Consider the following 16,287-nt stretch of genomic DNA (forward strand, 5'->3'; position numbering starts at 1 on the left):
CAAATATTTAAGAGAGTTTATAGATCAGCTGGTAAAGGAAGACTTTGACAAATAGGAGGTTTTGGATTCAAACTCAAGTGTATGCATCTAATTGTTAAAATACTTTTTGAGATACATATGATATAAAAATATTATATAAATTAATTTAAAATATATTTAAAAAATATTTTAATAAAAAATAATATTTTTGATAATACATATGATACATAAAAAAAATTTAAAAACATTTTTAATAAAAAATAATATTTTTGATAAAGCATATGCTATGAAAAATATTTTATAAATTAATATGAAAAATATTTAAAAATATTTTTAACAAGAATTAATATTTTTGGTAATACATATGCTATGAAAAAAATATTTTATAAGTTAATAAAAAATAATTCGGTACTACAATTAATATATTTAAGAAAAATATTCTTTTTATTAATCATCAAAAATACTATAATTTGTATATTAAAAATTCTCTTTTTGTTAATCATCAAAACTGAATTAATATGAGCAAGTTGACTCAACAATAATTATTTTATAATAAAAATATTTAATTATTAATAATTAGATTGGATTGAATGCTAGTACATTAAACTCGCCCCAGTAACGCTTAGGGTTTCATAAGATTTCCTATAAATATGAATAAACCCTAAATCAATATGTGTGAATTCAAAATTCAGTCATAAATTTTTCAAAAATATTTCTATTTCTCTCGAGACATTCTTGGAAAAGATGATTTTGAGTGGACCGATTCGACATCCTACATGTGAAGAATTTAACGGCGAGTGACCCAAGATAGAAATTGAATTTCGTCAACTGGTATTCTTTCATTTATTCTTCTTTTTGTAAATCATAAAATTTTGAAAAACGTAATATGTTAAAAATAAATTTTATTTTGCTACTAAGTTTTCTAACACTCATGCCCTATCTTACCCTTAATTTCTATGAAATTTTGAATTCTTTTGATTCCTCTTGACTCTCAACTCTCTAATCGATCGTCCATTTGTCATCGTTTCCCCTGTTGGCTAGGTACTCAGTGTCGCTGTTGATTCACAACTCCAATTGCTTGAGCCTCGCCAGGTCATGTTTCCAACTTCAATTGCCTGATTCCTTCTTGGAGCCGATTGCACAATATTGCATTAGATTATTAGTGATACAAATCAAGGTTTTCATGCTCCGTGTTGTAGTTTCCATCCTACACGAATTGATTCACAACTCCGTGTTTAATGCTACCATTGATTGGACTATCCCACTATCAATTGCCCTTTCTTGCTATCCATTGGTTTGTAAGAGTATCAATGATACAAATCAAGTTAAATAATTTATTATTTTTGTTTAATTCTTAAGTCATGATAAACGATGATAGAGCTCGTCTTTGTCAGTTTGAATGGATTGTGAATTTTATGTTTATATTTATATTTACTTAAATACATTATAGACTTTATATTTACATTTATTTGAAAGTATTGCATTATAAAATTTATCTTTATACTTGTTTGAATACATTATGAAAAGAATTTCTGCGTATTTTAAATTGAATAATAATTTTTTATATTAAAAATGATATTTATAAAAAAATCCTTATTTTTTGTTTACATTTTTAACCTATTTTCATTTTTTATTTTTTTTAAAATATAAATTTTTTTATTTTTATTTCCAGATAACCTAACTTACAACACTAAGTCAAAATAGATAATTACAAAAACTTTCTTAAATTTGTTAAAATATTCACTCCACCCTCAACACAAATAGGCACAGAACACATCATTATTCTCCTTACATATATTGTAAAAGAATCATGTTACATGTACATTATTTTTGTACATCTTAAATTATATAAGAGATATTATGACCAAAATATCATGCACCTCTCCATGCGCCTCACGCGTCTCATAAGGGATATTTTTATCATTGATACACCTTTGTATAGTCTAAGGTGTACACAAAAGTATACCAATAGCATTATTCATTATAAAATACTATCGTAAATAACTCCTATAAGGAAAAAAAAATCATTTTTAAGAAATTAAAAATGATATAAACAAAGACCAAATATACCATGTCTAATTAAAAACGAAAAAATCTCAACGAGGTTCTTCCAAAATATAAATATTTTTCTCACATTTTTATTTTCAAGAGAGAGCTCTTCTAACCTTATTATGATGGACTAAATAAGACCCAAATTTATCAGATGCCCAAATTTACAAACATCAGCAAAGAATCTACTACTGCCATTTGGGTTTGTATTCCGTCCTTACAATCAGATTCACTTGTAGAGGATTGCTAGAAGCCATACATGTAATAAACAGCTTATAGAACATTTATAATTATATTATACCAATTTCCATTTCCAATCTAAGTTTACAAGAAAATCTGCATGATTATTCCATAGATAGAATGACTTTACAGAAGGAAGGAACTGTTTTGAGGGCAAGCGAGTATGGAGGAATTGGTATATTTACAGGGATGCAACGGCTGGTGGTGTTTGTACAACAGTAAGTTAATCTTTGTTGCTGCTGGAGTGGTCCTTCCTGTGTCCGCCCAGAATACGAGAGATCTGAAGACCTCTGCTAAATGCTTGATTAAACAGCATCCGAGTTTGGAATTCTGAGACAAATGGGAACCAAGCCAGGAAAGCAACCGGGGTGAACAGAAGCAATCCCATGATTATTTCATAGCCCCGGGCAAGCGTCCGAACTGAACTCCAGATTCCAGTTCGTTGAACCACAGGCTTCAGCGCTTGCGCAATCTTTCAGGAAAGAGATTACGAGAATATGTGTCACCAAGCATGTTGAGAGGAAGACAGAAGAGGAGAAAACGAGCAGCGACTTACCAGAAGTAGCCCCCATCCAGTAGGCATGAAGGCAAGAATGCATACTATGATGTCCTTAAACGTCATGCGAGGAAGCGCTAATAGAAGAATTAGGACAGAAACGGACGTCACGAACATAAGACCCTTTATCAAGCGAAACGCAAGCTGAAAGTCCGCACTAAATCTTCGCCTCCCAACAGACACAGCCTGCACAATCCAGCGGGAAGTGGAGACGATGTCAATGTTGCGAACCCATGGAACAATAATCAAACAACCAAACAAACAAAGGCAAGTGAAGACGATGTCAATTCTATGAACCCATGAAACAACAAACAAACAAACAAACGAGCCAAGAAAAATAGCAAGCACCACAAAGGTTCATGAAAATGAAAGCAGAGACTTGTGAAACAACAACGCTTTACTACATCATTAACCAAGTTAGAATTGGTGGAAATTCATTCATAATGTCAATTAGCTTCTAAAAGTCACATTAACAATTATAAATTCATACAAATAACAAAGTGACAAAGATTTTATACTAGATGCCCTTCTTAATGCAACCCTCTAACAAAGGGAATAATGAGCTAAAGTCCCAACACCATCTTCATATGAAAAAGTTTCATGAGATGGTGGATAAAGTTTCATGAGATGGTGGATGAATAAAGATAATTGATATGGTCATGTTCCGTCACAATGTTGAATGAAGATAATTGATATGGAAAAGTTTTTTGATACTACACTACATGAGTGGTGATATTTAGATTAACGATGCAAATACCAAAATATGAATCCAATAGTCAAATCGCTGCGCTTTTATTTAGTGTCTGTTTTTCAACCAACAGATTTTCACATTACAGAAGTCATAAAAAAGAAGGATGCCCGTTTTATTCACAAAACAAACCAAGGTAGATAGCCTCAGATGCGCTGTACAGAATAAACACTACTTTTCAGAGATCTGAAGAATTTCAATGCCATAACAAAACGAAGTGCAAAAAATTTTAAGACGCACCTTAATTACGAACAATATTATAAAGATAATAAGCCATGACAAAGCATAAACCTGTTCATCCAACAAAAATCTGTCAATTTTAAAGCTGTCCATATGAATAAGATTAAATTTTCAACTGCAAGTCAGATGTGGACAGACATACCAGAACACTTTTAGTTTTCTTTGCAAGGGTCAGGTGATATACAAGGCCATACTGATAGATGAAGAAACGCAAGGACAACAAAATCTCAGCAATGATACCAAGCTTCCCAGAATAACGAATATGCTCTTGTTCCTTATCCCACCATGATTCCCAACTTTTCTCAGGAGGCACACCAATTCCTCCACGGTTATTTATCCATTTATTCCAATCTGTCCAGTCATCGACAATTTTTTGCCACTCAAATCCTGAGGGGTTGAAAAGAAAAGGAGCAAAAAGCCATGTCGCCACCATGATCCATATTGATACAGTAATCAATACATATGGAACTACACCTCTATATGACTGACCAAATATTTCATATACAATGAGTAGAATCATCAATTCAATTCCCTTGACAAAATGGCTCCGAGAGTATAGCCTGTAGTTCTCAGCAAACTTTGCATGGAACACAACAAACCCACGACCTGTACCCCTGTATTGAGCACCACCATGAAGCAAAGTTCTTCCGTAGTAATGGGTCTTTGTTCCAAGAGTAAATGTGAAAAATACAGGAGCCAACTGTAGCTGCATCAATACAAATTCACTCAATGCATTCCGGAAACCCCTCTCAAGACCTATTTCCATCATCATAGGCAATGCCATCAAAAACCCAATTTGCACAAAAGACTGAGAAGCAAGAGCTACTTGCAGAGGCTTGTTGTTCCGAATAGCTTTTTGGGTAATCAATCCCTCTTCAAGTCCACTGAGAACGAGATAAAGTCGACCATAAAGGAAGATATATACAGTAAGCACCGTCAGCTGTCAACAGAAATGTAGTGATAAGGCAACTATAAGAGTCAAAGAATAAGTAGCAAGAATATGGTTCGCATTTTACCAAGGTGCTGAAATAGAACCCCACAGTTGTGAAATAACATGACAACATTCGGAAAAAGTCAAACCGGTGACCCAGTCTATAAATGTCGCGACTCATTGTCTGTTCACCATTGCCGTTGGCTATCTTTGCCTCAAACTGTGATATCTGGTTAAGGCCAACATCCCTCCCTTTACCAACTTGAATATACTCATGATGAGTAACATTACCTCCACGTAGTGTAGAATTGAAACCTGTATGGCATGGAGGTATTGAGAAAGATGGATGAAATTAAAACTTGATTATGAATGAAAAATAAAGTCCAATGCATTGCCTGCAAAAATGTCTTCGCTTAGGTTGATGACTCTGGAAGCTTTGCTGACACCGCCTCTGGTCAGGTGGAAGAGTCTGTCAAAAACATCTGGATGTCCATAGTGGAAGCGAACCCTAAACATGAAGAAGCAAAGTTGAACAATGCAAAAATGGTTCCAGGGACGTGACGTGATACGCAAATCATTTTTTTGGGTCTATTAATTACTTTCACATCCAACAGTAAGGTTTATTCCTTGTGTGAAGTTGTTGATTACCATGCATTTTTAACAAGATTGTCAAAAAATTTAATATCCAAAAATATATTGCAGTTATCAACTCATTACTGTATATGGAATGTCAACACAAAGTACTGATGGTATTGGATTTGTTCTATGATTTTATATTACAAAAGGTTCTTGATTAATTATTAAAGAGGCACGAGACAAAAGATTTGGTAAGAGTATGTTGACAAAGCAGTAAAGCACAAAATTTCCTTTGAGGCTAAGCACCCAATCACTCCACAGGGTAACAGAAAGGATAACATTCAGGCCCATCACATTTAAGTCTCGGCAAGATATTACATAATTATTAAGAATCCAACTGAAGGCAACGATCTCATGAATAAGGCAAATACAACAATAAACATACAATAAAATGGACTCCACCTCATTTGATTGATAAATTTTCTAGATGTAGATTTGGGACAGTTAAAAACAGATAACTACATGCAATTTAAATGACTATACCAAAAACTTAGCCAAAAAAAGACCATAGGTAAAGAAAATTTACAGCACTTGCTAAGTTGTATTCCAACAAACTGGCTAGTTTTCTTACATTACAATGTTTCTCCTTTCAGAAGTCACTTTGCAACGTTAGAAATTCTAAGCAAATTTACCAACTTAATGGAACCTATTCTTGCCTTCCTCCAAGAGTAGTCAAGAATTAGGAAATAAAATATTGAGCTTATTTATTGTTAGAACTAGTGTTGTACATATACTATATATATGCTAGATAGTGTTGTACATACATATTAGAACGATATGTTGTCCCATGGTTGTACCTTGTACATTAGTGTATATATATATATATATATACCACATGGTATTAGAGCCACCAGACAAATACGGTATTAGAGCCACTAGACAAACGCTAACCCAACCTTAGACCAGCCACCGCCACCGCCCTTGCCGTCAATCACCGCCGGTCACTTCGTCTGCCATCGATTTCTCAAATCTCATGCATTGCAGCCGTTTCTTAGATCTCGTGGTTGGTTTCTTAGACCTTGCGTGGCTGTTTCCATTTGCCGTCGTCGCTGCTTCACCGATCTTCCATCATTGTTGTCGTTGCCACTGCTGCTGCTGCTTTGCCGATCTACCATCGTCGTTGTTGCTCCCTCTGTCATGGTTTCAAATCTCGCCTCCTTCTCTCGTGGTCAATCTCAAATCTTGCCTCCTTCTGTCGCGGCTAGTCTTAGATCTCACTCCATTAGCCACAGTCGGTCGTCGAACGATCTCAAATCTCTCTAGTTGTCGGCCGGTCTCAGATCTCTCTAGTCTGCAACAACTATCTGGTTTCAAATATGGGTTTTGCAATTTCAGATCTGGTTGGTAGCAACTCTCTGGCTCCAGATCTGGGTTTTGCAGTTTCATATTTGGTTTGTAGTAGCTTTTGATCTATCTATCTAGTTGGGCTTGGGTTTCTTGCTATGGCCTCTTCAAATCTTGGAGTGGCGAGTTCCTATTCAATTGTGATTGTACTTGTGACCGTTCCTATACCGTCTTTATATGGTATTACAGCCATTACCAGTAACAAATTGAATGATAAGAACTATGTCTTGGTCAGTGTCTGTTCAAATGTGATTTCGTGGGCATGGTGTTAATGACCATTTGACTACGAGGGTTTCTAACATTGCTGAGGTAGGTAGGACTGCATGGGATCACATAAATGCATAGTTGGTTACTTTGTTGTGGCAATCAATAGATGTTGATTTAATCCCCTGATTTCGTGTCTACGAGAACTGTTTTGATATTTGGTCTCATGTTTAGTAGCTATATACTAATAATATTGTACGTTTATACACTATTATTAGTAATTTATTTTGTATTCAAAAGGGGGACTCATATGTGCCTACTTACTTGGGTCGCATTCAGTATGTTGTGACAGATTTTAACACTATGCTCCTAGTTACAGCCAATCTCAATGAGCAGAAGAAGCAGAAGGACAAGTTGTTTATGGTGCTTACCCTTGCAGGCCTTGGGCTCAATATGGAAAGTGTTAGCACTCAAATTTTGAGTAGTCCCACTATACCTACCATGGAAGAGGTGTTCGCCCGGATCCTTTGTAGTACACAAACATTTTTTGAGGCTCCAGTTGGAGAGTGATCTATACTTGCCTCTCAAACTCCTGGATCTTCCTCTGAGATTGGACTTGGAGGTGGTTGTGGTAGAGGTGTTGGGCGTGGTCGCAGTGGTAAGTGCCCTTATTGTAATTACTGTCGTTGCCCTGGTCATTATAAGGATACATGTTATGCACTCCATGGTCGCCCTCCCAAGGACAACGTTGCGATTCCTAAAGGTGCAGGCGCACAGTCTGTGGTACCCGATGCCTCTCATACTACGCAACCAATTTCTACATATACGATCTCTGCTGAGGAGTTGGCTGAGTATCGTCAGTTTTAGGAAGCTTGACAAGCCTCATCCCCCATAGCTTCTATGGCCTAGGGATCTCTTTCTTCTACTCACTCAGCCAATGGTACTCCTCATATATGTCTTACTCATGCTCAGTTTAGTCCTTGGATTCTTGATTCTGCTGCTTCAGAGCATATTTCTAATAGTAAATCTTTATTCTCTCATTTTGATTCCTCTACGTCCTTTTCTCCTATCATTGTGGCTGATGGGTCTAAAACCCTTCCCACTGGTATCGGTAGGGCTGATCCACTTCTGTCTATTTCTCTTAATTCTGTTTTACATGTTCCTAGTTGCCCATATAGTCTCATTTCTATTAATCATCTCACTTGTTCTTTGAATTTTCATGTTATCTTTGATTTTGATTCTGTTCTTGTGCAGGATCGGGGTACGGGACGAATGGTTAGCATCAGACGTGAGTCTGAGGGACTTTACCATCTTGCCCTGCTATCATCTACGGCGCAACGTCTGCTTGTGCTACTACTGGGGCATCTCCTCTTTAGCTTCATTCTTGGCTTGGTCATCCTCACTTATCTACTCTTCGACAGATGATTCCATCATTGTCTTCATTGACTGTTCTAGAATGAGTCTTGCCAGCTAGGCAAACATATTCATTCTTCTTATTCTAGTCGTCTTAATAAATGAGCTGATGCTCCTTTTGATCTGGTACATTCAGACATTTGGGGTCCTAGTAGAATCAAGTCTAAACAGGGTTTTTTCTATTTTGTTACATTCATTGATGATCATTCTCGTTGTACTTGGCTTTACTTAATGAAAGATCGTACTGAATTGCAATCTTTATTCACTTTCTTTTGTAATGAAATTTCTACTCAATTTGATCGTACCATTTGGATCCTTCGCAGTGATAATGCCAAGGAATATTGTTCTCATGCATTTCATGCTTTTCTCTCATCTCAGGGTATTATTCATTAGTTCTCTAGTCCTTGAGACTGTTTGGACGCTTATGTTCCTCATGTTCCTCTCCAAACTTATCAACGTCGATCTAAGCCTCCATCAATGCCTTCAACTCCCGCTCCTCCTATTGCAGATGCTAGTATTCCTCCAGATTCATGTCTTCGTCCAGCTGGTGCCATTATTTCGTCTCCCTCCAACTCTGCCCAATCTCCTGTTCGTCGTGGTATGCATTCTGAAGAAACTAAGTAGAAGAATTAAGGAATCAAGCCACTGTGTCAACTTTCATTGATTTGTGAAACATATATACACAAAGGTCCTAAAAAATCTACTAAAAAACCTCCTAACTATTCTCCTATTTTATAGGAGTAGATTACAACGCTTTAGCTATCTACTTTATAGATTTAGATCAACAAGAATTTGGATAACTTATGACTAAATTATCCTTATTCTTCCTTATCTTTTAGGTTGAATTTTCTGATACATTAAACTATGATCTCGAGCCTTTTGTGATTCCTTATCTTTCTCCAACACATTCCACTCACAATCCTCATTCGATTTATACTTTTGTGAACTATCACCGTTTGTCATCTGTTTATTCTTCTTTTGTCTCTACTCTTTCTTCTGTTTCTATTCCTAAGACAGATGCTGAAGCTCTTCCTCACCCCAGATGGAGACATGCTATGGATGAGGAGATGTCTTCCTTGTTGGCTAATGAGACATGGGATCTAGTTCCTTTCCCTCCGGGAAAGTCTACTGTTGGTTTTCGGTGGGTGTTTACAGTTAGGGTTGGTCTGAATGGTTCTATTGATCGTTTGAAGGATCAGTTGGTTGCTAAGAGCTATACTCAAAATTTTGGCCTAGATTATGGTGATACATTCTCTCCCATGGCCAAGATTGCTTTTGTTCATGTTTTTCTTGCTATGGCCGCTATTTAGCAATGGCCTCTTTATTAGCTGGATATTAAAAATATTTTTTTTCATGGCGACCATCATGAGGAAGTGTATATGGAGCAACTTCCTGATTTTGTTGCTCAAGGGGAGTCCTGATTAGTATGTCGCTTGAAGAAGTTCTTATATGGCTAGAAACAATCTCCTTGGTGCTAGTTTGGTCGCTTTAGTTTTGTCATCCAGTCTTTTGGTATGAGTAGAAGTGAAGCTGATCAGTTTGTTTTCTATCGCCATTCTCCTGGTGGAGTCATATTATTGGTGGTGTACGTAGATGACATTGTTATTACAGGAGATGATGACGTTGGTATTGGGCAGTTAAAGACTCATTTGCATACTTATTTTCAGATCAAGGATTTGGGCAAGTTGAAGTATTTTCTTGGAATTTAGGTAACTCAATTTGCCCATGGTGTGTGCATCTCTCAAAGGAAGTACGCCTTAGATATTTTGGAAAAGAATGGTATGCTTGATTCACGACCTATAGATACTCCTATGGATCCTAATCAGTGTTCTAAAAATCGGGCTAGGCGCCCGCCTACGCGCCGCCTAGCCGCTGGCCGCCCCGAAATTGCCCTAGTCGGGCCTCCTAGGCGCCGGCCCGAGTAAACGTCCGGCTTGGGCGCCCAGGCGGCGCCTAGTCGGCCAGCGCGCCTAGGGCTTTTTAAAGCTTTTTTTGCTAAATCATAAATCGAACCTGTTAGCGTCTCCCCCTCTTCACTCTCTTCTCACCTCAACGTTGCTGCCTCAACGTCGCCAAGCTTCATCGGCCCGCCAGTAGCTCACCGTCGTTGCTGCGTCCAGCTCCATCCTCGCCGCTAAGCTTCATCGTCACCGCCTCTTATCCGTTGCGTCCTCCTCTTCCTCGTTGCCTCAGCGTCGTCGCCCCCGCCCCCGTCCTCGCCGTCGAGCTCCATCTCCGCCGCGGCAAGCTCCATCTCCGTCGACTCGTAACCTCTCTCTCTCTCCCTCTCTCTCTCTCTCTCTCTCTCTGTGGGTTGTGCGTTTTTGCTGCGTTTCTGGTTTGTTTTTTATGTTTTTTATTTTTTATTTTATTTCATTTTCTTTTCTATTTATATATAATTATTAGATTTATATTTAATTTTTATTATTAATTATATATATTCTATAATATTTGCAAAAAAATCTGCTACTTGCTTATAGTATATTCATGTTTTTATTATTGGTTTATGTTGCATTATTAATGCTTTTCAACTTTGATTTAATTAAAAATAACATCAAATTACATTATAAAATTTAAAAAATAAAAAAAAATAACAGTTTTCTAGGCTCCGCCTAGGCCCTAGGCCCCAGCTTGGCGCCCGACTAGCGCCTAGCGCTTTTTAGAACACTGATCCTAATGTTAAACTTGTACCAAGATAGGGGGAGCCATTGGAGGATCCTTGGCAATATAGGAGACTGGTTGGGAAGGTTAATTACCTCACCATTACGTGGCCAGACATCTCTTTTGTTGTTAGTGTGATAAGTCAATTCTTGGACTCCTCGTGTGATATTTACTGACATGCTTTAGTGCGTATCTTGAGATACATCAAAAGTGCTTCGGGTAAAGGCTTGCTGTTTGAGAACAAAGGACACAAGCAGGTTGTTGGATTTACTGATGCAAATTGGGTTGGTTGTCCTACAGATAAGCACTCTACCTTGGGTTATAGTATCCTGATTGAAGGAAATTTGGTGTCTTGGAAGAATAAGAAGCAAAATGTTGTGGCTAGATTTAGTGCAGAAGCAGAATACCGGGTCATGGCTTTAGCCACATGTGAATTGATTTGGCTCAAGTAACTTCTTCCGGAGTTCAAATTGGAGATTCAGGACCTATGCAACTTATTTGTGATAATCAAACGACTCTTTATATTGCCTCTAATTCAGTTTTTCATGGGCAGACCAAAGACTTAGAGAAAGACTATCACTTTGTGAGACAAAAGTTGATTTCTAGAGAGATGAGTACCTCATTTGTTGGCTCTAATGACCAGCTGACTGATCTTCTTACCAATGCATTACAAGGTCCATGGCTGGCCTACATTTGTACCAAGCTAGACACATATGATATATATGCGTCCGCTTGAAGGGGAGTGTTAGAACTAGTGTTATACATATATTATATACATGTTAGATGGTGTTGTATACATATATGTGTATATATATATATTTATTACGAAGATATGTTATCCCATGATTGTACCTTATACATATATACCACATTGTGAATAAAAAATATAGAATACTTTTCTCCTCTCAAAATACATCATTTTCTTTAGAGGACTGTTTACAAAGTAGGGTAGTGGACAGGAAGCAAATTTTGTTAGTTTTGTTTTTTTTTTTTTTTTTTGGGGGGGGGGGGTTGTGCCTTAGGGTGTCAGTTTGTGGAGAGGTATCATCCTCAGGAATCATTTCCATTTGTGCATAGACCACGCATAAGCTTGGTTTATTCAAGTAAAGAGACCACAAACTTTAAGGAAACACCATTAGCCAAAAGACTATCCAGAGGGCACGGTAAAATCTTGCTGGAAAGACGTCAAATTTTCTTCAAAAAACATATGAACATGGACATGACAGATCAAACTTAAAATCTTACTTCAAGGGATTGGCCAACAATCTCTGTCCAATTGTAACGAAGCTCGTTTCCTGATTTGACATGAACCATGCAAGGGAAGAAACACTGCAAAATTAACCACACAAAAAATGCAGAATATCATGAACCATATAATGATCTTGCAATATCATGTGTGCATCTGGCGAGTAGAATTTGATGACAGACTTGTAATAGCAAACTACGCACCTGCCAGTGAATATATGCTCCCTAAGTCCCAGTATTGTTGGAGTCCTAACTCCATGCTTCTTGAGAAATTCTTGCAGCAAGTTCCTCATCTTGAAGGCTTCTTCCATGTAATTATCCTATTAACGAACATTTAATAATTTACAACGGCAGCAAAAATTGAGTTCCCAGAGTTACAAGTAGACATTTAGTCACCTGGTTCATATCTATTGTCTGCAAGCCCTCCCCACGTGTGAAAATTATAGCATGGTTTTGGTTTTCTGGCTTTCCTTCACCCAATATAGCAGGTCCTGGAAGTTTTATCCGATAGATAACCTGAATAAGGGAATTTGAACAATTGTCAAAATCATTGTCCTGTTATGGAAGGTGTCATACAAACAGCAGGAGGACTTAAGCAGCTATGCTAAGTTTCAATGTCGATAAGAAAATACAAAAAAAAAAAATTATACTCTTAAAACTACTGACCAAGAACAGAAAGGGCTACAGGAGCAGGCAGCCAAGTCAGAACCATGACTAAAGACAAGTATGGGTCAATGACAATCACAATGTTATCCACCACAGAAAATGGGTATCAGAATGCATGTCTGCTTTACAAATTGATCAAAATCACGAGCTCAAAACTAAAATACAACATCATAGTTAAATTAAAGAAACTTGATGAAATTAATTGAAGCAGGCGTGACTTTGGGGGCAGGTGAATTTACTGCCTCTCAACTCCCGTACTGTTCACTCCATCCCCCTTCCCCAAAAAATGGCAGTTAATTAGTACTCTAATTTAACTATTACTTCTGTAATAACATCATCAATTACAAGCCTTAATCCCACTATTACTTCTTATTTAACACCTTTATTTTACCATTACTTCTATAATGATGTAAAAGTTAGTTCTTGTGTATAACATTTAGCAAATTTAAATGCAAAGAAAAATTATATGAGCTCATACATTGATTTTCCACCTTATGAAGTTGGCAATTAGCTAGTACAATAATTTAACTATTACATGCATAACAACAACAATCACAAGCTTTAATCCCAGTATTAATTCTTCTTAAGAACTCTAATTTAACTATTACGTCTATAATGATGTAAAATTTAGTTCTTGTGTAAAATATTTGGTAAATCTAAGTGAAAAGAAAAATCATATGAGATAACATTCATTTTCCACCTTTTTTTCTCTATACAAAATTTTCACTCAAAATAATTTCACAATTTTTTAAAATTATAAGGCACTTTACTAAGAAAGATGAGTTTTCCCTAAACATCATACAACTCTTCATCAAATGATAGCATAAGGACAAATATATCTTTAGTAAATCATACTTACTTCAGTTCATGCAATAAAGTTATCAAAAATTTATTTCTGATTTCCGTAATACCAAAGGCATTAAATAGTCTCATTTGCTTCACAGATGAAATGATGGCCTATTGGTTAAAACTTTTAAAGAACTACAAAAGCTTTACTACATTTTATTCATGATTATTAGGTTATTATTGAATTGTTAGCCACCATCCCATCTAAAAACTTAAGTTGTTAGATAGAGGATTAACTTTATCTTTTATATTACCATTTTTTACTCTCATTAGTTATAATCTCTCACTCCTTATAGGCAAGTCAATACTCATGTAATAAAATTTTTTGTAGTAGGCCTTTGTTGAATTTTTAACCATCATCTAATATAAAAGCTTAAGCTATTAGATAGAGGGTAAACTTTATCTTGCATATTACTATTTTTACCCTCAACAGTTATAATCTCTTACTCCTTATGGGTCAGTACTCATATAATAAAAATTTTCATGATAGGCTTTTGTTGAATTTTTAATCACCATCTAACCTAAAAGCTTAAACTATTACATAAAGGGTTAACTTTATCTTTTATATTATTATTTTACTCTCAACATTTGAAATATATTCCACAAGTTTTTGTTAAGTATCTTCAGAATAAATATTCGGACATAATTTTCCCCTCTTAACCAAATTTTTAGCCATGTAACAATACAAATCAAGAAGGCATGACATATAATCACAGTGTATATATATATATATATATATATTTCCTTAACCATAAGACCTTGATAAGCCTACTAAACAAATGGTATCATGTTTTTTCTTCAATGCTCATAGCAACAACATATCAAGCCTTAATCCCACTAGTGGGATCCGCGGCTAAAAGTGTGCATGTCATATGATCACAATATATATATAATTTTCTTAAACCATAAGACTTTGATAAGCCTGCTAAACAAATGGTATTATGTTTCAATCCTCATAGCAATAACATATCAAGCCTTAATCTCACTAATGGGATCAGCTGCTAAAAGTGCATCCCTAGTGCACCAATTGTGAGAGTTGGGAGAGAGTCATTTTTGTATGCAGCCTTACCTTTACTTTTCTTAAAGAAGCTTTTATATATATATATATATATATATATATCAATTACATCAATGCTCATAAGTGGAAAAATTGAGAAAATCAATACATAATTCATCCCAAATTGACATTCAAAATACTTTTATAATTTTCAGATGGATTCAGTTCAATATCAACATCAGCATCTAGACTTGTACCTGGTCTAGGCTCTGACCAGACTCAGATGAGTCGACAGACTTTGGCAGAGCCTTCACAAGAGCTGAATAATAAACCTTCTCAACTGACTTTTTGGATTTATCTTTGCTAGTTTCTTCAACCTCATCAACATAAGCTACACGAAGAGACGGATACCTAACAAAAAGAATTATGGAGATTGAACTAAGCATATTGTCGCATGCAAACTAAATGACTAACTCAGTTCTAGAGATATACGTTGTCATAAGCTTCAGAATGTCTTGTGCACGAGCATCACCAGATCGCTTCTGAATGCCATATTGCTGGCATGACACTACATATGTGAACTTCATATCAGCTACTGCTTGACATTGTGCCAACAATGAACGCTCGTTCCTTAGCTGCTCTTCAGTATTTGATTCAGCAGCCTTATAGCCTTTCATCAAGTCTGCAGAAAAGCAACAAGTTGCATTGTTCTGCAGAAATAAAATTTCAAGCACCTTAGAAATGACAAAAGGACATATCACCAATTTATGCAAGTACCTTCATCCTTTGCCATATCGAGGAAAGCCTGAAGCTCTAAAGCCTGCCGGAAGTACATCATACCTCGTACTAATTTGTTCAAAGTGGTGTTAGAACATTTAATAGAAAAGTAATCATAATTTAGTTGTCATGAAATTAAGTATTATACCGGTTTTTGTCAATGTCTGTCCTCTATATGATGCCCATAGGCGAAGTTTTTCTTCCACTTCTGGATTTCCTTTAAGCTCATCTTCACTGCTGCATCCAACTCGTTCTAGAAAGTTCTGCCATTCATCTGCACATTGCAGCTCCATTCAGAACTGGACTATTATCCCATTATTCAATTTGGAAAGTGAGAAAACATAAACAGACTTGACCTGGGAAAATTTTTTGCAGGTAGAACAGGATGGAAACACCATCTTCATTTGGCTTTTCCAGGAGATCTATTGGAAAAAGGACATCTTCTGTGTAGTATGGAGTGAGAACACTAGCAGAAAAAAAAAAAAAAAAATTATACTTGCAAATATGCATATATCATATTTTAGATCTAAATCAAAGTCAGACATAAGCTGAGAGAGGATGATTTTTCATAGTGTCGCTTAAATTATCAGAGCTGATCCATTCAAATAAACCTGTAGCATTGAGAGCACTGCATCACTATGTCAGTTAAAATGATTGCAGGGCTAGTTGAGATCAATTACGGCCCACTAGAAGGACTTGATAATATGAAGGGGGTATCATCTTGTGTAGAGTCTCAGATGAGAGGTTAAGTGGGA

The 16,287-nt window shown here is 36.3% G+C and overlaps 1 protein-coding gene across 1 annotated transcript in view; it reads right to left on the reverse strand.

The window, feature by feature from the left end:
- Positions 1 to 2,290: 2,290 nt before the first annotated feature.
- LOC127801730 (callose synthase 2-like) overlaps positions 2,291 to 16,287 on the reverse strand; it is a 77,688-nt gene continuing 63,691 nt past the window's right edge. The window contains exons 30-43 of the mRNA XM_052337097.1: positions 15,889 to 15,998; positions 15,681 to 15,806; positions 15,533 to 15,601; positions 15,248 to 15,437; positions 15,013 to 15,166; positions 12,643 to 12,762; positions 12,451 to 12,566; positions 12,247 to 12,330; positions 5,139 to 5,251; positions 4,829 to 5,058; positions 3,955 to 4,752; positions 3,813 to 3,863; positions 2,825 to 3,010; positions 2,291 to 2,740 (exon numbers count right to left, since the gene is read on the reverse strand). Coding sequence (XP_052193057.1) covers positions 2,492 to 2,740; positions 2,825 to 3,010; positions 3,813 to 3,863; positions 3,955 to 4,752; positions 4,829 to 5,058; positions 5,139 to 5,251; positions 12,247 to 12,330; positions 12,451 to 12,566; positions 12,643 to 12,762; positions 15,013 to 15,166; positions 15,248 to 15,437; positions 15,533 to 15,601; positions 15,681 to 15,806; positions 15,889 to 15,998 — 2,596 coding nt within the window. The 3' untranslated portion in view covers positions 2,291 to 2,491. The remainder of the gene's footprint in view (positions 2,741 to 2,824; positions 3,011 to 3,812; positions 3,864 to 3,954; positions 4,753 to 4,828; positions 5,059 to 5,138; positions 5,252 to 12,246; positions 12,331 to 12,450; positions 12,567 to 12,642; positions 12,763 to 15,012; positions 15,167 to 15,247; positions 15,438 to 15,532; positions 15,602 to 15,680; positions 15,807 to 15,888; positions 15,999 to 16,287) is intronic.

This window comes from Diospyros lotus, chromosome 5, assembly GCF_014633365.1.
Source record: "Diospyros lotus cultivar Yz01 chromosome 5, ASM1463336v1, whole genome shotgun sequence".
Classification (NCBI taxonomy): domain Eukaryota; kingdom Viridiplantae; phylum Streptophyta; class Magnoliopsida; order Ericales; family Ebenaceae; genus Diospyros; species Diospyros lotus.